The sequence below is a fragment of the Numida meleagris genome, chromosome 1 (genome assembly GCF_002078875.1).
Source record: "Numida meleagris isolate 19003 breed g44 Domestic line chromosome 1, NumMel1.0, whole genome shotgun sequence".
NCBI lineage: Eukaryota > Metazoa > Chordata > Aves > Galliformes > Numididae > Numida > Numida meleagris.
In genome coordinates, this window is record NC_034409.1 from 174,838,768 (window position 1) to 174,860,518 (window position 21,751).

General features: G+C 44.1%; 1 protein-coding gene across 9 annotated transcripts in view; it reads left to right on the forward strand.

Annotated features, from left to right (window-relative positions):
* ATP8A2 (ATPase phospholipid transporting 8A2) overlaps positions 1 to 21,265 on the forward strand; it is a 325,803-nt gene extending 304,538 nt beyond the window's left edge. For all 9 annotated transcript variants that reach the window (XM_021379136.1, XM_021379100.1, XM_021379117.1 and 6 more), the window contains 2 exons: positions 7,850 to 7,941; positions 14,967 to 21,265. In XM_021379136.1, the coding sequence (XP_021234811.1) occupies positions 7,850 to 7,941; positions 14,967 to 15,064 (190 nt within the window). In that variant the 3' untranslated portion in view covers positions 15,065 to 21,265. The remainder of the gene's footprint in view (positions 1 to 7,849; positions 7,942 to 14,966) is intronic.

The window sequence follows — 21,751 nt, forward strand, 5'->3', positions numbered from 1 at the left end:
GCTGATTTTTGTTGTACTGTTTATAAGCCTCAGATGCTTTCTTGTGAAATGCTCTGGAGATTTCCTTTGATTACACTGCAGCTTCATTATCAGTAATGCCTGTTTGCCTTTTAAATTAAGACCTCCTACCCTGAGTGACTTAATAGTAAAACATTCCTGCAATCCAATGATAGATAACCAAAAATAACATCTCCCCTTTGTGGACCAAAAAAGAAAACAGCAGAAGCCTATAGCTGCTACTTTGTCTATTTTGTAGGAGGGTGGTTTCATTCTGTGATACCTCCATCCTCCAGTCTTTGGAGACATATTTGCTCAGACAGCTGATCAGGGTGAACCTTCCACACATGCAGCCCTTTCTTCCAAAGCCCTGGTTGTTCTGGGTACTTGAGCACACAGAGTTTTGTGAATCCTCAGCCATCAGTGAGACGCTTTTGAGATTTTCTGCGTGCTTGTTTAATTTTGAGCTCCTGGTCTGTAAGAATATTGTGGTTTTTTTTTTTTTTTTCCCATTAGCCTTATGCTAAGTCTGCATTCATTGTCACAGAATCACGGGATCATTAAGGCTGGAAAAGACCAAGATCATCTAGTCCAGCCATCAGCCCATCACTACCTTGCCTGCTAGACATGTCTCTCAGTGCTACATCTTCATGTTTTTTGAACACTGCCTAACTCCAGTTTAACAACTCCATTACATGAATTTGAGTAATGCATTTGAGTCTAAAATGAGAGAAAATCGGTTAAATCAAGGCCTGTGGCTGTGCTGGAGGAGTGCACTCGGGCAGGAGGGAGAATGGAGTGCAGGAGGAAGACAAATGGGTCTTCTCTGCCCAATTACAAAGGTGTGGTCACAGCCTCTGCCTGGAATTTTTTACTCACCCTTTGTCTACCAGAGGAATGACAGATACTGGAAGTGTTTAAGCAGGGTTACAGTCATAAGAGGTGAGGGATGGAACTTGGGAGAAGTGAAAGCATCCTCAGGAACAATTGGTGTGTTCTGGCAGGGAGAGATCTGCGAGCCCCTGTGTCAGGTCATGCTGATGTAAAATTAATCACGCTTGGACCTCTGATTAACCTTTAGAAGAAACTTTCTGGAATCTGAGAACCAAGAGACTGAAATGAAAATCAACAGTCTGCTTGTAAATGGTTTGGTGATTATGACTGATCAAAGCTGAGCATGGCTGGTTGTTTCAGACCTTTTTTCCTTCTCTTAATATTTTATGTTGATGCAACTTTCAGAGATGGAAGAATGTCAACAAAGAAACAGCAAGCTTTTGTGTAAGTCACTGTTTGGAACATCGTCCTTCTAAATTTTAAAAAGTGAGAGAAGAGTATTCTCATCTCTCCTCAAAATCTAAATGACAGGGACAGAAACTTCTGATCTTTCAACTTGTTCAGCCACATCAGATGTTATGCGAAAATTTTCTTTTCCCCTTCCTCCCTGCTGTTGTAGCACAATTACAGTGAGCTGCAAGAATTACTTGCAACAGGAGATGACTGTAAGCAGCCAGGGCTGCTTGGACAGCAACATGTTTAACAGAATGTGTGAGTGGGGAAAAAAAAGATGTAAAATATGGGTTTATCTGCTGTGCCATTTGAGAGTGTGTGTGGGTAGGAGGAGCGCTGTGGAGTTAAGGGCAGAATTTCAGCCTGAGCTTTGCAGGGTTTTCTGGTTTAAACCAAGCCATGCAATGCTTTAGCTGTTGCTAATGCCGCAGCAGTAGGATAGAACTGAAGAAATGGTGATAGAGCATCTCCAGGCAGTAGGGCAAGGGGCCAAGGACTTCCAGAACCTAAAGGGAGCCTATAGGAAAGCTGAGGAGTGACTTTTTGTGAGGGCATGTAGCGACAGGACAAGGGGAAATGGTTTTAAACTGGAAGAGGATAGATTTAGACTAGCTATCAGGAATAAATTCTTTACTGTGAGGGTGGTGAGACACTGGAACAGGTTGCCCAGCAACGGTTGTGGATATCCCCTCTTCTGGATGCATTCAAGACCAGGCTGGATGGGGCTGTGAGCAACCTGGTCTAGAGGGAGGTGTCCCTGCCTATAGCAGGGGGTTGGAAATAGGTCATCTTCAAGGTCCCTTCCAATCCAAACCATTCTATGATTCTATGATCTCCAGCTATTTACATGACAGGAACAGCATCCTGCTTGTCCTCTGGGCTTACCCATGAAGGTGACACTGGGTGTCTTGCACTGAACAGCTATGCCTCTCCCACAGGTTCATTGGGTGCTGTTAAGGCAGAGGGACAGCAGCTGGGATATGCACTTCTGTGTTATTTGCGTAGCTTTTAGCAGCCCTAGGAAGGCTGCACTAATAACCCAATTCTGCCTTTAAGAAAGGCAGGAAACACAAGCAAATCATTTCATGTGTGTCCATCTGACTTCTGAATAACCCAGAAAGGCAGTAAGTTAAAACAGGAGCAACCAAGCATCTTTACCCATTGCTTGTGCCTGTGCTCTCCATCTCCATTAGCAAATCATAACAAAACACAAGCTCATTTCATAGCAGTTCAGCTTCATGTGAGAGAAGGGGAGCCCTGAATTTTTTAAGCTGAGCTATGCATATGTTTTCTCAGGGAAGATCCAATTTTAAGAGACACCTGCATCCACTTTAACCTTCCCTTCTTTGTGAGCCCTGCTTTGCCATCAGCCAATTAGTGAACCGGGGAGGACATTCTGGGTCAAGCTATACCAAGTACCGCAAATCCTCATTAACACTAATTAGCCTTCTGTAGGTTAATTGGTGGTGAGGCTCATCTTTTTTTAATTACTTGAGCAAATGAGCCAGCAGGACGTTGTGGTCAGCTTTGAATTATTCTGTTTGTTTTGATGCTCCTCATTTGAATGTGTAAAGCCAGATGTTTGTTGCCTGGATTTAGGAGCTGTTTGCTCTTGTGAAGAGCAAGAAGGGAACACACAGAAATAAAATGAAGATCTCTGTGGACACCTTTGAGCAGTTCAGATGCAAAAAAAAGGAAGAGTTATTTTATTAATGGAATGGAAAAATAAGACGTTTTTAGTTTATCTTTTGATTTGTCCTATGCTTAGTGAATTGATGTAATGTTGTTAGCCCAGATTTTTCAGTCAGACTGAAGTAATCTTGTCCCACTTAGGAAGCCATTGCAATGGTATTCTTTATTGTTGATAGCAACTGAGTCTAGTTTTCTATGACTTGAATAATTACTTTTTTCAATTGTTTTTTCAAAGTAACCCTCTGAATTGGGCCTTTTTTTTTTTTTTGCTTGTTTTTGTTCTGAGCAACTATTGATTTGTTTAGTTCAAAGCATTCTGTCTGTGTGCTGTCCTTCATGTAATTACAGATAGATGAAGCTTCTCCCCTACCCGTTCTGAGGTCACTAACCAACCAAGTAAAACATATTTCACTGTCACTTTCCGGGTCATTGGCTCCCATCAGGATGTCTGGGTTTGTGATTTCTTTCACTCTGACACCTTTTTGTAGGTCCTGAGTATAAACATAAGCATATCCAGTATTCATCATGTGATCTCACGTTCTCTGTTTTACCCTTTTATTGTGATGCATCTGAAGATGCCATCCCTAGACTCTGGTGGGAGGGTTTCTGTGCTGGCTCTCAGTGTCTGGAAAGTAGATTTAACACTTACAATCATCACAGCTAATACTCAGGATTGATTTACAAGCAATATGTTTGCGGACGAGGACTAATATGTCTGGCAGCCTGAGGGCATCACTGTTTTGCACTGTAGTGGAGGGAGACTGATGAGAAATCTTTGTTTTTTGATATCTGCTGGGAGCAGAAGAAAACCACCTGAAAGCAAGGGCTGAGTTGGTGTCAGTGCAGACTTTGGTCTAGTCAAGTAATCCATTCAACTTCACTTTCCTTTCAGGCTTTGTACTGGAAGATCTAACACTTGTTAATTAATCAAATACTCATCCATTTCAGAAGAGTTGTGTTGCATTTACTTCTGTGTATTAAGAATTCATTTTATACTGCTTGATAGGTCTCGACATGCAGTATATTGAATCATGGCTTGCCCTTAGAGCATGGCTGTCCTACCTTTTGACTTGCCTGACTTGCACTGAGTGATGAGGGATTGTCTTGGGCCACATATACATGAGTCACTCCAAAAGTAATGCTTCCTATTTATTTCCATGGAATGGATACAAAGAACACAGTAACATCATTTGGTTGTGCAAATTCTCAGCTACGAAACACTATTTTTCCACATAGTCTCCACCACTAGCTATTCATTTTTGCCAGCAATAAACAAGAGCCTACATGGCATGCTCGCAAATATCTGCAGCAGCAGAGTTGACCCACTGTCACTGTTGTCACCGCTGAAACGCACCACCCACTGCCTCGCTGTGCTCACACCCACAGTTCAGTCTCCATCAACGTTCAGGAAGTGTTGACGGATGTCAGTGGGTGCCATTTTTTCTGCATAGAGGAACTCAATGACACACCTTTGCCTTGTGTGCATTTCCATATCAGGTGCCATTCCATTTGACTGCCCCTCTGCTGCCATCTGTCACACAGCAACAAAATGCAACAGAATATTGGTGGGAAGGTTCAGCCTCTCCTGCCGTACCACCAATATCCACCTCTGGCATTGTGGGCCAACAGAATAACATAGAATAACATTACTTTCAAAGCAGCCCTCATTAAATTTATACTATAGTTGATGTATATAAAGTAACAAATCTTATTTTAATTTTTAATGTTTGTTATTTAAACATAAAGAGAGCAACAAAACCATGAAACTGCTGGGATATGTGACCTTGTTTTTGTGAAACTAACACATCAGTTGGGTTCAGTGGCAGTGGTTGCAATTCTTAATGAGTTCTCAAGGTGTTTGTGAGAGATTTTTGATGAAATTTTACTCTTCTTGTACTTCATCCTTCAAAATCACTCTTCACAAATGTATGTAATGCCAAAAAGTGATGACGCAACTAAGGCGTGACTGTAAAGTGAGGGATATATCTCTCTGATAAGAGAGGTCTTATAAAAGTCTGGTAAAGAGATGATCAAATTTTGGATTGCAGCTCTTTACATTCCATATGGAAATTCACAAGTAGTGTATTTATGTTGACTGAAAATGGAGTCGCAAATAAGCCAAAAAATTTGATTTTTTCAGCAGTCTTGAAACCTATTCTCAAATTCCTGTATCAAAGTAGAAAGCACAGCGGCTGCATGTTTTTTGCCATTCCCAAGACTGTGTTTAGCCAGTGTTTCAAAATCCATAAACTTATTTGCCATTACTTGAGCTGGTACCGCCCTGCACCCCGTGCCCTGGTGTCAGCCCAGATGGGGCGGTAGTGCACTGATGTTCTATTGATGCTGAGGGGCTGGGCCAGGCTGCTCGGCAGGAAGAGCTGCTGCCATGATGGCATGGGCAGGGGGCAGCCACAGTGCGAGCTGTGCCAGGCCACGTGCAGGCTGCAGGTTGGACGTGCCTGACTCAGAGCTTTTGTGGTTTAGTTCTTCCATGAGTTTTTCTTTCTCTGCATAGCTGAGATCCAGTATAATTTCCCAAATGTGATAATCACATGTGACTTGGATTTTTGAATTTGTTATTTATAATTAGCAATATCAAAGGTAGTCTTGCTTTGGCTTCCTGAGAGCTCTAATGTCACTCAGGTTCAGAAGTCCTTGATAGCACACTGCTCTACACATTGCAGATAGAAGCTTAAGAAGCTTTCCATTTATGGCCTGTAGCAGATACCATTTTGTGTTTTTGTTGCTATAGACAGGCAGAGAAATAATTTGTTCTTCGTGCCTTTTGCTGTCTTAATTCCATCTCTTTGTCAGAATTCTGTGGCAGATTTTGCTATCTGTCCCTTTAGATCTAATTTTGATCAGCTCAAGATTCCTGTTTTAAGCAGTCCATCCAGAACTAGCCTCTGGTCTCATGCTGAGATGGGTATGGAGAAGATGGGCAGGTATCCACCTTCTCTGTATACTTGGTTTCTTTCAGTGAGCTAGTCCTCTTTCTAAGTTGGATCTTCCAAGTTCTTCAGAAGCTTCCATACCGCATCTGTGTTTTTAGCGGAAACCTGTGATTCTTTCTTCTTTTGAATGCATGCAGATCTCATGATCCAAATGAGCTCTTCAAGGTTTTTTGATGCTCTTAGTTGGTGTCATTAGTTTTGCTTCCAACTTCTATTGGAGGATGCTACTAAGGAAATACTACTGACTGCAGACAGGAAAAGCAGTCTGTATCTGTTGCAGGCGTGATTCTACTGTGGCCAGGGAAGGAGGGAAAGAGACCAATTGTCTGAAAATGTTGACAGTTTATAAAGATTTTAAAGGAAGGGTCAATAGGATGTACAATTTCTTAACCTGGGTGGTTGGTCTTAGAGACCATGGGGAAAAAAAAGAAAAAAGAATAGAAAAGAAAAAAGAAGAAAAGGAGTATTCCTCCCTTTCTTTCATGGGCATCTTGTTACTCACTGAACAGGGGCTGTGAGTCTGGATATTAACCTAATGGAATATTAAGTGGAATATAAGCCTGCATGGCTGGGTTACACATTATGGACGTATCGGAGACTCTTTGCTTACTTTCTTGTTTGAAGTTAGCAAATTGCTTCAATGAAAGGGAGTTGTTTGTTTAAAGCTGTTGTGAGCTTGTTGGCAGCAGCAGCTGTGCTTGCTGGGATTTCCATTTCATACACCAAATATATGTGAACTTGTAATCTAACCCAAGAAAGATACTAGCATTCGCCTTTCAGATGTGTATCCACATTTATGGCATGACCAGTGGAATTACTTGTGAATGTGGACGTGAAAGAACAGGCGGACTAGAAATGGAAGCAGGCAGCATAAATGTGTAAATGGAGCAAAGACACTGCAAGGGGCTGCACTGCAGACATCTGTTGCATGCAGTGTTGCCATCTCAGTATTAGAAACAAGTATGAGATAGGGAAAATAACAACCCCATCTCACAGGAACTTTCAACTAAAATAGACTGTAAGATGTATTTCCTAATCATCTGATATACAACAGTTCCTGAAAGCCCCAGTTCAGCAAGATTTGAATGCTTCTATTGCACTTTATGCCACTTGCTTATGTAGATAAGTGCTCTGAAAGGTTGGGACATTAGCCATTGTTTATCTATTCTGGACATACAGTTCTTGATGAAATGAGTAGTGTCTGTAAAAATCAGAGTGGACAGTGGCTCTAATGATTTGCACGCATATCTTAAATCCAGTTAGTTTTCTCTTTCAACTGACTGACGTACATATTTTATTTTTCACCCTCAGTTTGTGTTTTCACTGTTGGTGAATTCAGGCTTTTAACACAAACTGTTTAAAGTAAAGGGGGCCTATGACCAAAAACTGCATTGAAAGTTTTTTTCTCCAGGGTTGAAGATGAAAATCTTCTTCAGAAGTCAACAATGGTGCTGCCTTCAGTTATTTCAGGCAATTTTGCAGGTGTGATAGAGGCCTCTTGCCATGTGCTAAGCCACAGTGTGTTACTCCCTCTTTCTAAGGCAGTTGGTGGGTGCCATGATTTGTGTACATAATACTAGAAAGAGATCTCCTTTGAAATGCTCCATACCACTTGATGTCGGACATTTGGTATGGCTTGTAACAATTTCTAGATGTCTCAAATGCAGAAATCACAATGACCATGATATTAGGGATGGGTGAATTAAATGTAAACTTTAAAAAGTGGCCTTAGAAAGGAGGAGTTTCCATTATTAGAGAATATTCTGGGTAGTGTGCAGTTTAAAAGAAAGGTTTATTTTTTTCATGCTACAACCATCTTAAATACTGACAAAGCTAAAGCTGACAAGTACTTTAAGTACAGTTGACATTTATCTTAAAATTATCTGGTTGTTCACTGATTTTTTTTTTCTTTCCCTCAGCGTGAACGAACGTGATCATTTGTTAAAAAGGCTCGGCAGGAAAACTCCTCCGAGCCTTTTCCGTGCTCATTCTGTCCAGCAAAGTGTATCACGTAAGTAACGGCTCATGTATGCATGTGTGTTTCACAGCAGTCAGTCCCAAATGAGCAAAGCGAAAGGTGATTACTTTTTAATTAAATTGTAGGTAGAGATAATCTAGTGCAGAAGCTGAGCTGCCAACCAGGAGACATACGTTTGGAAGTGGAATTAGTGTATTTGGCCCTAGGCAAGCAGAGCTCAAATGTGGATAATTCCCTAGGATCCAATCAACAGGCCCAGATGACAAAATCCCAACATGCAGATTCTCTAAATGTAAAATCCTGATAGTCTCAAGAATGCTGTGAAATCAAAAACTCTGCAGGATAAAATAAATGTTGTGATAGAGCCTAGATTAAATAGAAATGGCTTCTTTATGAATAAAGTCTTATTAGTTGTGGTTAGCTGAGAATACAGTGATATTTCAGGATGCCAACTGGGAGTTATGTATGTGTGTGACGAGGAAAGCCATGGCATGCAGTGCTGCCTTGCCCTTCTCCTTCTTTGTCCTCTGCAGGGAGGAGAGAGGTGACCTCACACCTCCTCAGTGATGCTATTTGGAATAAATTGCATTTCTTGCCAGTGTTGAAGTCATCCATTTATTCATCTTCCTGGAGGAACACATGACAGGCCTCTATCTGCCAGACGTGGATTTTTTTGCTCATCTTATTAAAGAAATAACCTCCCCTGCATGCAGCACTGCTGCTCAGAAGGCAAGGGGCAAGCATGGGGGATTTGGGTTTTGTATCACTGTTGCAATGAGAGGTTAGACTATTGACTGCTCAAGAGTCCCAGAAAGCTAACTGGAGTCAAATCTCACTTGTTGACTGTCTCGTTTTCTATGGCAGAAATGTTATTTATGTCACAGCAGCATAGCTGGGATTTGAGAACTCGGATGCTTGAGGTATCCTTGTTTTCCACAGGGCATTTAATCAGAATGGGTGGGACACTGATGAATCTGCTTGTCTTTGTCCTTTACAAAATAGCTGTAAGGCTGTCGCTGTCAATGGGATATAGGGTCTTGGGTTATCAATCTCATTGCTCCTGGCAAAGGAGATTGATGTGCCAAGCAGCCCTATGGACCATGTGCTCCTTCCAGCATCCAATCCTTTGAGTCAAGGAGACAGGGACACTGAGTGCAGCTCTGCTGTGGGGACACAAACATGTTCTGTGAGGAGATTCCAAAGAGAATGATTGGCAGAAGGAATTGGTAAAGTACATAAATAAATCGTTGTCAAGGAAGTCTGCTGTAGAGACCATGGTGCAGAAAGAAGATACATCAATGAATGGTCAGACTTGATGTATGCTTTTAGTTTGGTGGAGTGCATCATCAGTTTATTAATAAGCAAATTGCCATTGGGAAAGAAAAATGAGACATCAAAATAAACCCTAATTTTGATAACTATCTTAAGTGCTAAATGAGTCAGTGCAGTCAGGACAGGTTGCAGTCAGCAGTCTGTTTTTCACATGAATGTAAATTTGATTGTGAAGCTGTTGGGTTTCAAAGACTCTTTCTACAGTGTATCCATGATTCTTTAAAATTTCCATAATCTCCTGTCAAATGTATTTTCAAATGTCGCATAGCTGCTGTACAAGGCCATGTGAAATTCAGGGAACATATGTGCTGTTTTCCCAGCCCTAAATTGTAAAACTGTTTACTAAATCTTAAAAGCAAAGAATTGATGAATAGGGCAGTTGCCTTGACTTGCTGGGCCAGAATCTTAAATCATGCTACGTGCACTCTGCTTGAAGTCTTGAAATGTTCATGTGTTATTGCCAGGCTCCCAGTTCTCAGCCTGTGAAGGCCGTTTCTTCCAAAATTCGCTCGTGTGACTTCAGCTCAGAATCTGACACTTGCATATAAAACATGAAAATGATTTGTTTAGTTAGGGCTGGCAAAGGCTTAAGCAAATCAACTGCTTTGGTCCCAGTGAGGAAGAAAAATGAGGTTAGACTTCCTAGTACAGATTGTGAAGATGCGGTACTGGTTTGAGATGAACTTTTTACTCTTGACAAAAAATGTTTCCAAATTTTTGGTGAAGAAGCAGTACCTATATAAATTTGTTTCAATCATCTGGAGATGAGTTAAATGCTAGAAAAATATTGCGAGGAGATTCAAGGCTACTTCTAGTGGTCTACAGGGGCAGAGGGGAAGCTGATGGAGGGTAAACCTGCACAGCCCTGTGGTGGGAGAGAGGAGCTCGCTCAGTGTGTCTCATAGCTTTCTGTTGGTGAGCCGTCCCCTTTCCTAAAGCATTAGCAAAGCAAGCCAAGTCTCCATCCCGGTTACTGTCTTTTCTTCTTTAGCTCTGACTCTGTGGAAGTTGCAGCTCCTTTAGACAAGCTCTGTGGATACTGAAGGCAGCTCTTGAGTCCCCTGTCTTCCTTGCGTGACTGGCCTGTGCTGCCTGTGTCCCCAGAGCTTCACCAGCAGGACAGAAGGGTGATGCTGTCCCATTCACTCAGGTGCCCTCATCCTTGGCTGTCTCTAAGGAATGTCCAGTACAATCCCTGCAATGCAGATTCACTCTCATAATTCAGAGCACACCGTCAGTGTTCAGCTGTCATTTGTCTCAGCATGCTCTTAAAAACAGAGTGGAATCCTCCCATTAAGCACTTCTCTGGCAGAACTGCCCCTGAAATGCAGAGCACCGTGCCTGAATGAGGATTACTGCGCTTGGCCCAGATTTCCTGTGTTTGCAAAGAAAATCCCTCTTCCTTTGACAGTATATGGTGATTGCATAGAGTAAATGTGAACACAGGGCGTATGGTTTGCACCTTATTAATCAATGGAAAAAAAGCACCTGTCAGCTGAGGTTCGTTTCACAGCATGGAGGCTGACGAATAATAAATAATAATAATGTGTTCATGCTGAGGACTCTAATCTTACCATTTATTTTCCACTAGCAGACACCTTCTTCCTCTCACTTTTCTCCTGGTGCATTTTGATTTGAAAAACAACAGGGTAGCTACTTCAGAAGCTTTTAAAACTCCATTTCCTACTATCTTACATGTATTTGAAATATAATATACATCTCTATTTTTTTTATAAGACTGCTACGTATTTGTTGACTGTCAAGTAGTGTTACAATCTCTTAAAATCATCTTAAGGAAAAGAAGTGGATATAATCAGTTTAGAATCGATGCTGAGGCATCTGGCTCTGTGTTTTACATGCACATACCCATAAGTTAGTATCTGGGAAGACAAAGATGGGACCATTTGTCAGGAATTCCTCTTGGGTCCTTTAGAAAACACAGGCATGGCTTATCAGCATGGAAATGAATGATTTCTGTAAGCATCAGTCAGAATGCTGAAGAGTTAAAGCAGCTCTTGCTTTCCCAGGATAAGTGGAAGAGGGTTCCCTGAGAAGTCAAAGCTGAGTTAGCATTTACAGTTTAATTGGGAGGCATGAATTGTAACATCTTATTAATTCTCCTTAAAAACCATGCAGAACCCAGTGTTTGGCCTGAGAGAGAATTTGACTGGCCAAGCAATATTCCGACACTGATTTTTATTTTGTCACAGAGATTTTGGTAGACACGACATGTTTTAAAGAATTTTTTTTTTTTTTTTACAGTTTTACAGTTCGTTTCCATTTTAGTGGATTTGAATCTGGGCATTTTTCTCCCAAGACAGACAGTGCGATGGTACAAGGCATCTTACACTTCGGGCTATGCTAAACTGCACACTGCTGCATGCATGAAATAGTGGAATGCTCAGGAAGGAGAAGTTTCTGGGAGGGTCCCAGCCAGAACCCGTGTTTGTTTAGCAAACCTGACAGTTCAGGTGTATTAGATGAGCACAAGGAGTAGGAAGCCTCTAAAATAAATCTCTGAAGTACGTAAAACTGTGCACAGTCTTTCCGTGAGCAGATTTTCATGCCATCACAGAATCATAGAGCTCAGATGGGACCTCTGGAGATCATCTAGCCCAGCGCCCTGCTCTCTGATCCCCATCTCGGAAGCTGTTGCATGTGAGTGAGCTGCTGAGATGGCTCAGCGTGCTCTGCATGCTCGGGATGTGTGCGGAGAGAGTTTCTCTAATCTAGCATTGCATAGACCAGAATGGTCATTGCAGGGAACAGGAAAAGATTCTGTTAAATTAGAAACCTGATGGAAGACTAGATTCCGATCTACTAATAGAATATCAAAGCTTTAAAAAGAAAAGCAAAACACCAGAATTCTTTTAAAATTCATTAGGTTGCCTGATAGTATCAGGTACCAGTGAAACCTTAGATTTGATGAGAATGAATGTGAATCTCTGCTTAACAAATGAGCCACGCTGACGGAGATTTAGAAGTCCTCCTTTCCTCCGTTAACAGAAAGTCTCTGAGGACAAAGGTTCTTCCTTCTGCAGCGGCCGCCAGTGGCTGTGCCCACAGAGCCCCCAAGAAGCGCGCTCCATCCTGGGGCTGGAACAATGGGAGCCTTGTTCTGCGGGCAGGCTCCTAGGTGTGGTTTTAAAGCCAGGGTTCGGGGAAAAGTTCAAACTTCCGAAATGTTCCCTAGTAACTGGCTGATGGAAACTGTCATTGTTTTTGGATGGAGTCTGAAAGCAGTGGAAATGGAGAGTGTGGATGGGATGCGAGCATTCACAGCATTCTTATTCTGCAAGGCACAGGCAGCTGCCTGAACAGCTTGAAACTCAAGCTTAATCGTAATACAGATTAAAAGTATGGAATGAAATGATCTTGCTGTATGGAGATCCACAGTAAAAGCTTTAAATATACTGCCAAATGTCCAGTATTGACTGAATAGAGGCAAGGTGCAAGGACTGGGATCACAGCCTTTCCCGTGACAAGATGCACGAAAACCTCATTGCTGATATTTCAGAGTGGATTAAGAACATGAGGACTTAGGAATGCCACTGGTATTCTTAACCATTGCTCATCTTAATCCAGCAGAAATTTTTAGGCTAAGGTGCTTTCTGCTGGTATGTGTTAGATGTTTTTATCTGACTGCATTTTGCTTTGGCTTTGCAGAGTGGTTGTTCTGCCTAGCTGTTTCATAGCACTGGAAATAAGCAGGTAATGGAAAGATACCTAGGTCTGACAGGCTGCACACAGTTGTGCAGTACGCAGTGTTTTCTGCAGTAGTTACAGCAGTTGAATCTACTGTGCTGCCTGGTCCTACTGGTAAGTCAGTACAGCAAAGCCATCTCGATACAGACCAAGTAATGGAGCACGGCTACCAGGCTTTTAGGGCTTAATCTTGAAGTCTTTGACCAAACTGACTTTCCATTGAGAATTTTGCCAAAAAAGCTAACAGGAGGCTTGCCCTTCGAATGGAACAATCCCACTGGAGGTATTTGTTTAGGTGTGAATCCACCCTTTTTAAAATGAAAGCCTGTTTTGTAAATATTTCCTTTGCAGTTGTACAGGATGCACATAGTTTTTCCAAAAGAGTTGCATTTCATGGGTATACTTTGTGAACCTTCAGCTAGAGGCAGGAAAGCCCAAGCTGTACCTCTGTAGCTGTATGTATATTGGCATGGAATCGCTCAGGGAAAACGAAATGGGATGCCAGGATCAGTCACGTAATGAATCGAAGTTCCTACGGTGCTACAATCACTCCAAGTGGGAAATGTGATTGCTCTTAGTTCTGGATGATGTGTTTCGGTTTGAACCTCCTCCATCTGCTAGCAGAACTTTCCTGCCGTGCTTGTGGTTCAGGTCAGTTAATCTTCTGCTAGTGTGCTCTTCTGGTAAGGTAGGGTACATTCTGCCTTGTGAACACAAATCTCCAGCAAAGTCCCTGTGGCTACAGAGGTGATGTTAACCCCCATTCTGTGAGAGGCGAGAACCCTCCCAAGTAACTATACAAGACTCTCCTCCCAGCAGTGTCTCCTTCATCTTCTACTCCAGCCTTTTGTCTCCTGGGTACCTGATCCAGGGGGAATATGGCTTGAGCCTGTTAAGGGAGGACTCCTGAAATACATATCTTTGGGTAGTACTTGGCACATCTGTCCTCCCTTACCTGGTGCTGCATCTCTCAGCCTGGGGTGGCTCTGGGGCAGGATTTCAGAGTTCATGAGCTCCCACTTCCAGGGCTGTGGTATCATTCTTAAGTTCTCCTAGGCAGAATTCACACCTGCTAACTCTTGCCTGCTTTCCTACTACAAAGCCTTATCAGGTTCTGCATAGCCTCTGACTTTTTCTCCGTATTTTGAAATAACTCAAATATCCTTTTCCATTCTGACTACCCATTTTCAGTGAAAGTATCCTTTCTCGGTGTCACAGAGAATATTGTGCTTTGCTCTGTTCAGAATTTTCTGTAAACTCATGCCTGATTTTAATATTGTTTTGAGTTTCACTATCTTGGTCCATTAGTTGTGGTGGTTTTACCACGAGCGTGGTGTTTTGCAGCTGATGTCAGGAATGTGACTTGCCTTGTCCACAGTACTTTAAAAGAAATCAGACATGTAGTTGTTCTCTTCTGAGTAATTTCTAGGGAGACTAAAGGATTATGTTAGCTAACAATTAACTTGCACAAAATAGAGACCTTCAGAATATGTTGAAGTTTCTTCAAGATTTGGGTGACTAGCCAAGAGTTTCTTAATGTGATTTGTCAGGTGACACCTGGGAACTTGTTAAAAAAATAAATTCCTGAATGGACTTAGGAAGATGTGACTCAGATCCAGCTGTGGTGTAGACATTTCTGTGTTCCTCCAGGCAGACCACGGATACGAAGCAGACGATAGCATCAACCAAAAATGCAAATCTCCGCCTGCCTGTTAAGTCTTTACAGAAGCTCTGCTACTGTGGGAGTCAAGCTGGTGTCCAAAATCTATGCAGAGTTTGTTGGCTTGGTCAGCTCAGAGGGAAATGTTGACCATGTACACTAATATGGCCGGGGAGGGAGCAGTAAGGCAGAGCTGGCAGCATCCACATGGGCACAGCTGTAGATGACAGTAGTGCAGCATAGAAATGAGGATGGTTCATGTCTAAATTTTAACTTCACTGATGCCTAAAGCTGTTGGTAAAAGCAGGCTGTGCCCTTGAGCTGAACTCCAGTGATTTTTCTTCTTCCTTTGCTTTTTCAGATGGATATGCATTTTCTCAAGAAGAACACGGTGTTGTCTCCCAGTCACAAGTTGTTCGATCCTACGATACAACCAAAAGGAGAACAGAAATAGAATAAATCGTTCTTTGCTTGATGGGTGGTGGGAATAATGGGATTTGGATCAATGCATCCACTCTTAACACACTCTTGACTAGGGTTGGCAGCAGCAGCCAAAACACCAGAGAACTCATTTCTGTGGCCTTAGCCAACACGTTTCTGTATTCTCCCTGCAAACCTTGAGTAGTACGTATTGTGGGGGGAAATCATTGTTTGACTTCAGTCGCAAAGCTCTGCCTAAAGTTTCGTTTATGTTGTTACGAAGCATTTGACTGTGCTATGTGAGGTGTGAAATTAAAAACAATGTTTTACCACTGTTTAAAGCATCAGCATAAGGTTGTTCTGGGAGAAAAGCTGAAAATTTATGTTCCATGAGAAATCAGCCTTTGCTTAATTGGAACAGGGTGCTGAGATTTCCTGTTTTGTTACATATGGACCAGGAGCACACGGCTGCATGTAGACCTTATTCCCTCCAGCATTCACTGATTACTAGATTTGACTGAAATATTTAACAGACAATTTGGCATAAAAATTTTGATTGCAATGGAAACACAATCTGTAGCTAAAAATGCTTATTTGCCTTCTTGTGACAGAATAACACGATAGCGATGAATTACATAGAATACTTCTTGCCCTCTTACAGAATTTATTAGGGCTCTACCTTAGCTTTCTGAAAACACATGAATAGCTTACTCACAAAGCCAGGCTGTGGAAGTTGAAGAGCTTGCTAGGGCATTCTGCACAAAAAGGAACTCACATAGGTAACTCTGCAGGTTGTATTTGGATGTGCGCTTCGGATTTAGCCTGGGATTTCCTTCCATTATCCCATTCCCATTTTAACAACAGAATGAACCAGTGGGGACAGAGAGGTAGAAGCTTTTCACATCTGTAGACAGAAGAGCATCTGCACCCGCACAGGAGCCTAGTGCTGTGATCCTGCAGAGGCGTTCCTCCGGCCAGGTGGGATGGGCTGGCTGGGAGGAAGTTAGGGAAGGTTAACACACACATGTGTGCGTGCACGTGCACACAGAGCTGGTCATTGTGGAGAGAAGACCTGCTGTTTGTTTGTGCGGCCAGAGCGGGCCCTGCTCTAGAGCACATCCGTCCGCAGGCTGCCCGCCCTCTGCCTGGCCAGCCCTGGGAGGAACGCTGCCCTCACTGACTCGCTCTGTGAGTGGGACAAGCGTGCTGCTGCATACATTGGCACTATGGAAAAAGAGTGAAAACTGGGGCATAATTTAAAGCTGAAAGAGCTCTTAGAAAGCTTGTGCTGTCCTCCAGACAAGTTCTATTAATTTTAGTCGCCAAGCCACGTTTCTGAATAGCATAAAGTAAATACTGCTGTGTTCTAGCCAGGTTTTGTGGTTAATGTATATACTACATCTGTGCGTTTAAAAAGTTGGCGCTGTTTCTTGCCCTATTGACCGTCATCCAGAACTTTTGTTGATTTAAATATATCCGAAAGCAATTTGAATATGAATATTTATGCTTAGCAAAGGAAAAAAAAGAACGGCCTGGCTCACAGGCTTCATCTCGCTGACGGGCTGTGAGGGAACGCTGGCGCTCCAGCTGCAGGCCAGTTCCCAGTGCCACCTCAGGGGCCCGAGTCCCCTCCCGCGTAAAGAAAGTTTGGCTCCTGTGGGACCAGGCAGGATTGCTCCTTGGTTAGGTCGATGGCACAGAGGGAAAAGTCATCACCTTCTTTCTGCAGTGCTAATGAGACAATTATGCAGTAAGGGAAAATTGCAAATAATTTTGCCATAGGCGCGAATGTCAAGGGGCCAAGTGTGTGCCTGTGTGTGTTTTTCTGGATTACTTTTGTTTAAAGGCAGGAATTCTAGGGGAGAGAATAAATAAGGGGAGGCTAAACCTGATCCCAGGAGCTTGCAAATCTTAATCCTGATCTTACCTGTTAAACAGTTTCTTTTATTTGGAAACAAAATCTTTTTAGGAAATGTGTGGTGTCCTCGAAACTGCTAACTGCTTCTTCCTTTTATAGCACCACAAGGAAAATTAACTTCCCGCTGAGACAAAGTGAGATCAGCTCAGTCTTTGTACTCTAAGCCACACACTAAACATTGGTATGTAAACAATTCGGAGGTTTTTTTTGAGGATACCGAAAAAAAAACTTTTAAAAATCTCTGAATAATGGAGAAGGGCAAATAAATGCGTTGAGCGGAGAATAGAAAGGATCCCGGAGTCTTTTCTGTTCTTAACTTGGTCCAACAAAAGTTTTACAGAACCAATGAGAGGTGCTGGGGAGGAGCAGCTGCCATCCGAGGTGATTTATTTTATTGGTGCAGACCGTGGGCTGCATCACTCTGACCTCTCTGTAAATTGAGGTCAGAGGGGGGCACGAAGACAAACCCTCCCTCAAGCGAGTGGGGGCTTGGATCGAGGTACGTGTGTTGGTTGTCAGCTCAATGGAAATTACACATGGGGTTTGTCACATGGCTATACAGTATGTGACACCGGGGCTGGCAGGTCAGGCTTTATCATCACTGTAAGGCCTTAATCTCTATCTGAGTTAATCCTGCGGAGCCCACCCAGGTCAAGTCCTGGCATTCTTCTTGTTCTTTGGAGTCATTACAGGAATTAATCTGTTGTAATATGCTGTAGCCTGGATGTTGGAGTTGCTTGCTGTTGTGAACAATGATTAGGTGTATTCCAGTGTCACATTAGCAACAGGAGAAGGGCAGCTGTTCTGTATCAACAGGATTCCTCGTTCATTAACACAGATGCATGCAGCAATAACGGCGACCTTTGAAAGCACTCCATGGAGGTGTCATCAACTAGACAGGGTAGTGGAGCAGAAGGAATGGGAGGTTTCTGCTTGACTGTCCAGATTTAACTACCTGGGGTTGAGTAGAGAAGGGTTTCTTTGGCAGCTCTCTGCACTGACCACAACGGTGGGGCTTGGTTTGTTATGGGTTTTTTTTTTAGTATTCAGGAAGAAGTCATGAATTTCCTGAGTTAAATCTGGATCTGGTTGCTCCGTTTTGTAACACTGCAGTTGTCATTTGCACAGAAGCTGCCCTTCCTCTGGCAATCACCTGGTAACAAATGAGCGGCAGGGAGCTGAGCAGTGCTGAGCAGCCCGCTGACATTTCCTTTTCCCTGCCAGGGCTGCAGGTCTTGCTCTGGGGGGCTAGCTCACGAAGTTGGGAACTACTTGTCACACAGAAATGGCAAATAACCAATATAAGTATCCGAGTCGAACTAAGCTGCTAATGTATCTGAAATTGTGTCTGGAGTTAACACGAGCTGTTGGGCTGTAAATTAAGATAGCAGTCAAGCCTCACTAGTCGGCACTTCACCAGCCCACACGCTTCTCAATGCGCGCCAGAAGTGTGTGGGCTCGGCCTGCCCCCACCAGCAGCGCGCAGCAGATGCTGCATGGAAGGCCTCTGTTCCTAAGCCTGCGTTATTTTTGCAGCGTGTACTCGAGTGTGTTTGCTGGGAGACAATCAATGCTCATAAATAAAGAAGGGAAGGCTCAGGTGGACCAGAGTAAGTGAAATCTGGGGACTGAGGTGGCCAGGGGCATGCTGGGTGCAGCTGGGCTGTCTGTGGACACCCCCAAGGCACACGGTTCCTGTGTTGCCCCTGTCCCACAGGTTTTGTCTTTTTGGGCTAAAGCACCACATCTGTGGTTTTGCATCGCTTCCAGTCATCAGTGCAGTATTGCCCAATTGACATTCTCCTGTGGTTTTATAAATAATGACTTAATTTTGTTATTAAGTACTCTGGGGGCAGTACTGCTATTATGCCTCACAGCTCAGGTTTGAAGTGGAGCAGGCCTTGAGCAGGTGCTCACCCCCAGCAAGCACATTGGATTTGTCAGCTAGATCCCTGGTTTAATGGCACGGAGGGTATTTTACCTTAGTTTTGGATCATCGCATTGTCTGTGCCTTAAACTTCCATCAGTTTGCAGGGCACAATCCTGGCCTCTCGCTGAGCCTACTGCTGAGCAGGACACAGCGAAGATAGGAAACACCACAGCAGGTCTTTCCAGCCGTAATGGGTTCGAGGAGAAATTGGCTGTGTCTGTGCTGTATCTGCTGCGTTTGGGCAGCAGTTTGCTTCTGAAATGTGGCACTGACCATGTGTGTTGCTCAGTTTCCACACCACTGGGCTCAGGCTGCCGAAGAATCTTTTGGCCCTTCCAGGACAGACCACTGCACTCACCTCTGCCAGGGTCTGTGCTGCAGCTCAGCTCCTCACAGTGCTGAGCCTCCTGGCCTGGCTGTGCCAGTCCCTGCTCACGCTGTCACAGCTGAACGGCCATTACACGTAAGCACTAGTGCTGTGTCTGGAGAAGGCCACAGGACCTGTCAGTGCAATAGATGACAACAGCAAGCCAGATGGGTGCAAAGAATAACTCTTACCATACCTTCACCTGGCCATAAGATGAATGGAGGCTGTCAGCCTTGTTTGCAAATGAAAACTAGAGAGTGCCCTGTGCTGCTTGGCTGCAAAGGTGCATCCCAAACATGATCACTTCTCATTGACCTGCAGACAGCCCAGACAATCTGAGCATTATCTGGCCTGGCATGTGCTCGGGGATGGGCGGTCAGGAAGGGTGAGGGTGCTGGGGGTGAAATGGCTGAGGAGGGACCACTGCGGCTGCTAGGGGGGAGCGGAGAGAGTGTTCTGCCATTCCTGAAAAGCTGTGATAAAGCTTCTTCCTCTGGTTCCTTCCTATGCTTCTGGGCTGGGAGGAAGCATGCTGTTACCTCCTGAAGCTGTGGTCTCTCTGGCACAAAGCTGGGTCCTGAGCTTGGAGAAAGGGAAGACATCACTGCTAGCAGCCTCTGCTGTCCAGTGTTGGTAGGCGCCAGTGGTTGGTTTGTGGCACAGCTCACAGGATTGCTTGCTGGCTGTTGTTTTTGCCTCAGGGACACGCAGGGAGCGAACATGGGGTGGTTTCAGTTGTCCAGGGAGTGGGTTTCTCGTGGAGAACTTCTCAGTGGTGCTCCTGGGCCAGTTCCTGTCCCCCGGGGAGGTGGAGGGGCCCTGTTGGTCAGGGAAGCCAGAATTTTGCTTGAAGGCTGGGAGTTGTTTCATGCCAATTTAGGGCCTACTCATGTGTGGTGTGGAAAACAAGAAGGTAAACACCTGAAACCTTCCTTTATGCGTGATGGTGAGACAAGTTGCGTGAAATCTGCGAGATTTCTTCCACAGCATCTCTATGGATGCTGAAGTGAAATGGATGTGGGTGAAGGACCAATTCGGTGCAGGCAAGCCCCCAGCTTGGGGCAGTCATGCAAAGCCTAACAGTGAAGGAAAGCCAAAATATTGCCAAGGTGTCACCGTGTATAACCGTGAGGTCAGCACCCCTGTAATTATAGGGTGATGAAGCCAAGGGAGTAAAAGCCAATATTAACAGAAAGACTTGATTGTTTTAGGTTCTGGCCACCTTACTGGGTGGCTTCCCTGAGAAGATGTTCCAGATGTTGTCTTGGCATAAATTAATCCCCTTCAAAACATCTGCAGGGCTTCTTAGAAAACATGGAGTTGAACAGCTGTCGTGTGTGTTCTGCTTTGCCCTTCTGGTTGATATTCTTGTTTAGGAGATGAGTGCAGACACGCTGCTCTTATCGCCAGCAGCACGTAGACTAGAAGCGGCTCCAAGCAGGCTCCCAGCTCTCCTTGAGCAGGGCTTGGGCTGATCCCGAGCAGTGAGGTGGCCAAGCCCTGGGGGCCTGTGTGTGCTGGGAGGAGTTCATTGGGAAAACCTGCCCCAAAGCACAGCTGCCAGTCCAGGAGGTCGCACATTGAGCAGTCTGAGTGACAGGATCCTTACTGGCATCTTTTTCATCAGCGAGCTGAGTCATGTGCCCACTTGTCTGTCATATCTGTGCTCAAATTGCTTAAATATTGTTACAGATGGAGAGGTTTTAATCTGGGTATGCAGTGTGGAGTGGTGCTGAGGGGGAATGTTTAATTGGCTCCCAGCAGAGCAGCGGGAGCTGGGTGCTGTGTGGGTTTCCCTCCAGAAGTGTTCCCGTTTTCACGTTCTATTAATGTCCTCTGGTCGTTTCAGCGCAGCATCGCATTACAGTGGGGTTTGTTTCCCTCCCAGACTGAATACAAATGAAGGTCATTTACTCGTATTTTTAGAAGGTTCTGAAAACTTAGCAAATTGGTAGCTTTGAACAGCATTGTTGACTGTTGTATGTCTGCACAAAAATATTTCCAATAAACCTTTTATTAAAGCAACTCAATGGACCGAGGCTTGTTTGTTTTATCCACCCCACAAATTTTGCAGTGAGAGCTCAGCACTGAACGCATTGGTGATTTCGCCTGCAATGCTGCTGTCAGGGTCGGTTTGGGTTTTTATTACCTTCTGGGCATGCTTTTAAGGGCCATGGACGAGACCTGGGTTCTTCACGGTGGGGCTAATCAGGCCCAGCCACAGGGTGGGTGTCTGGGTAAGAGCAGTGCTGGCGGGCTCACAGCGTGTGCCTGGTGTTTGAATGGTGTCTGGAGGGGGAGAGCCATCTATTCCTGTAAACGAGGTGGGCAGACTTCTCTCCTACAACTGCTCTGTGTCATCTCACCACGGCTTCACTACAAAGAGCCTGGGAGATCTTTTTTAATATCTAAGTCACACAGATGCAGCAGAGTAAAATGAAGCTCTAGACTCTCCACTGCTCTTTTCCTGTAGCTCAGTTTGCAGGAGGGTGTTTAGCACGGGGCCTGCAC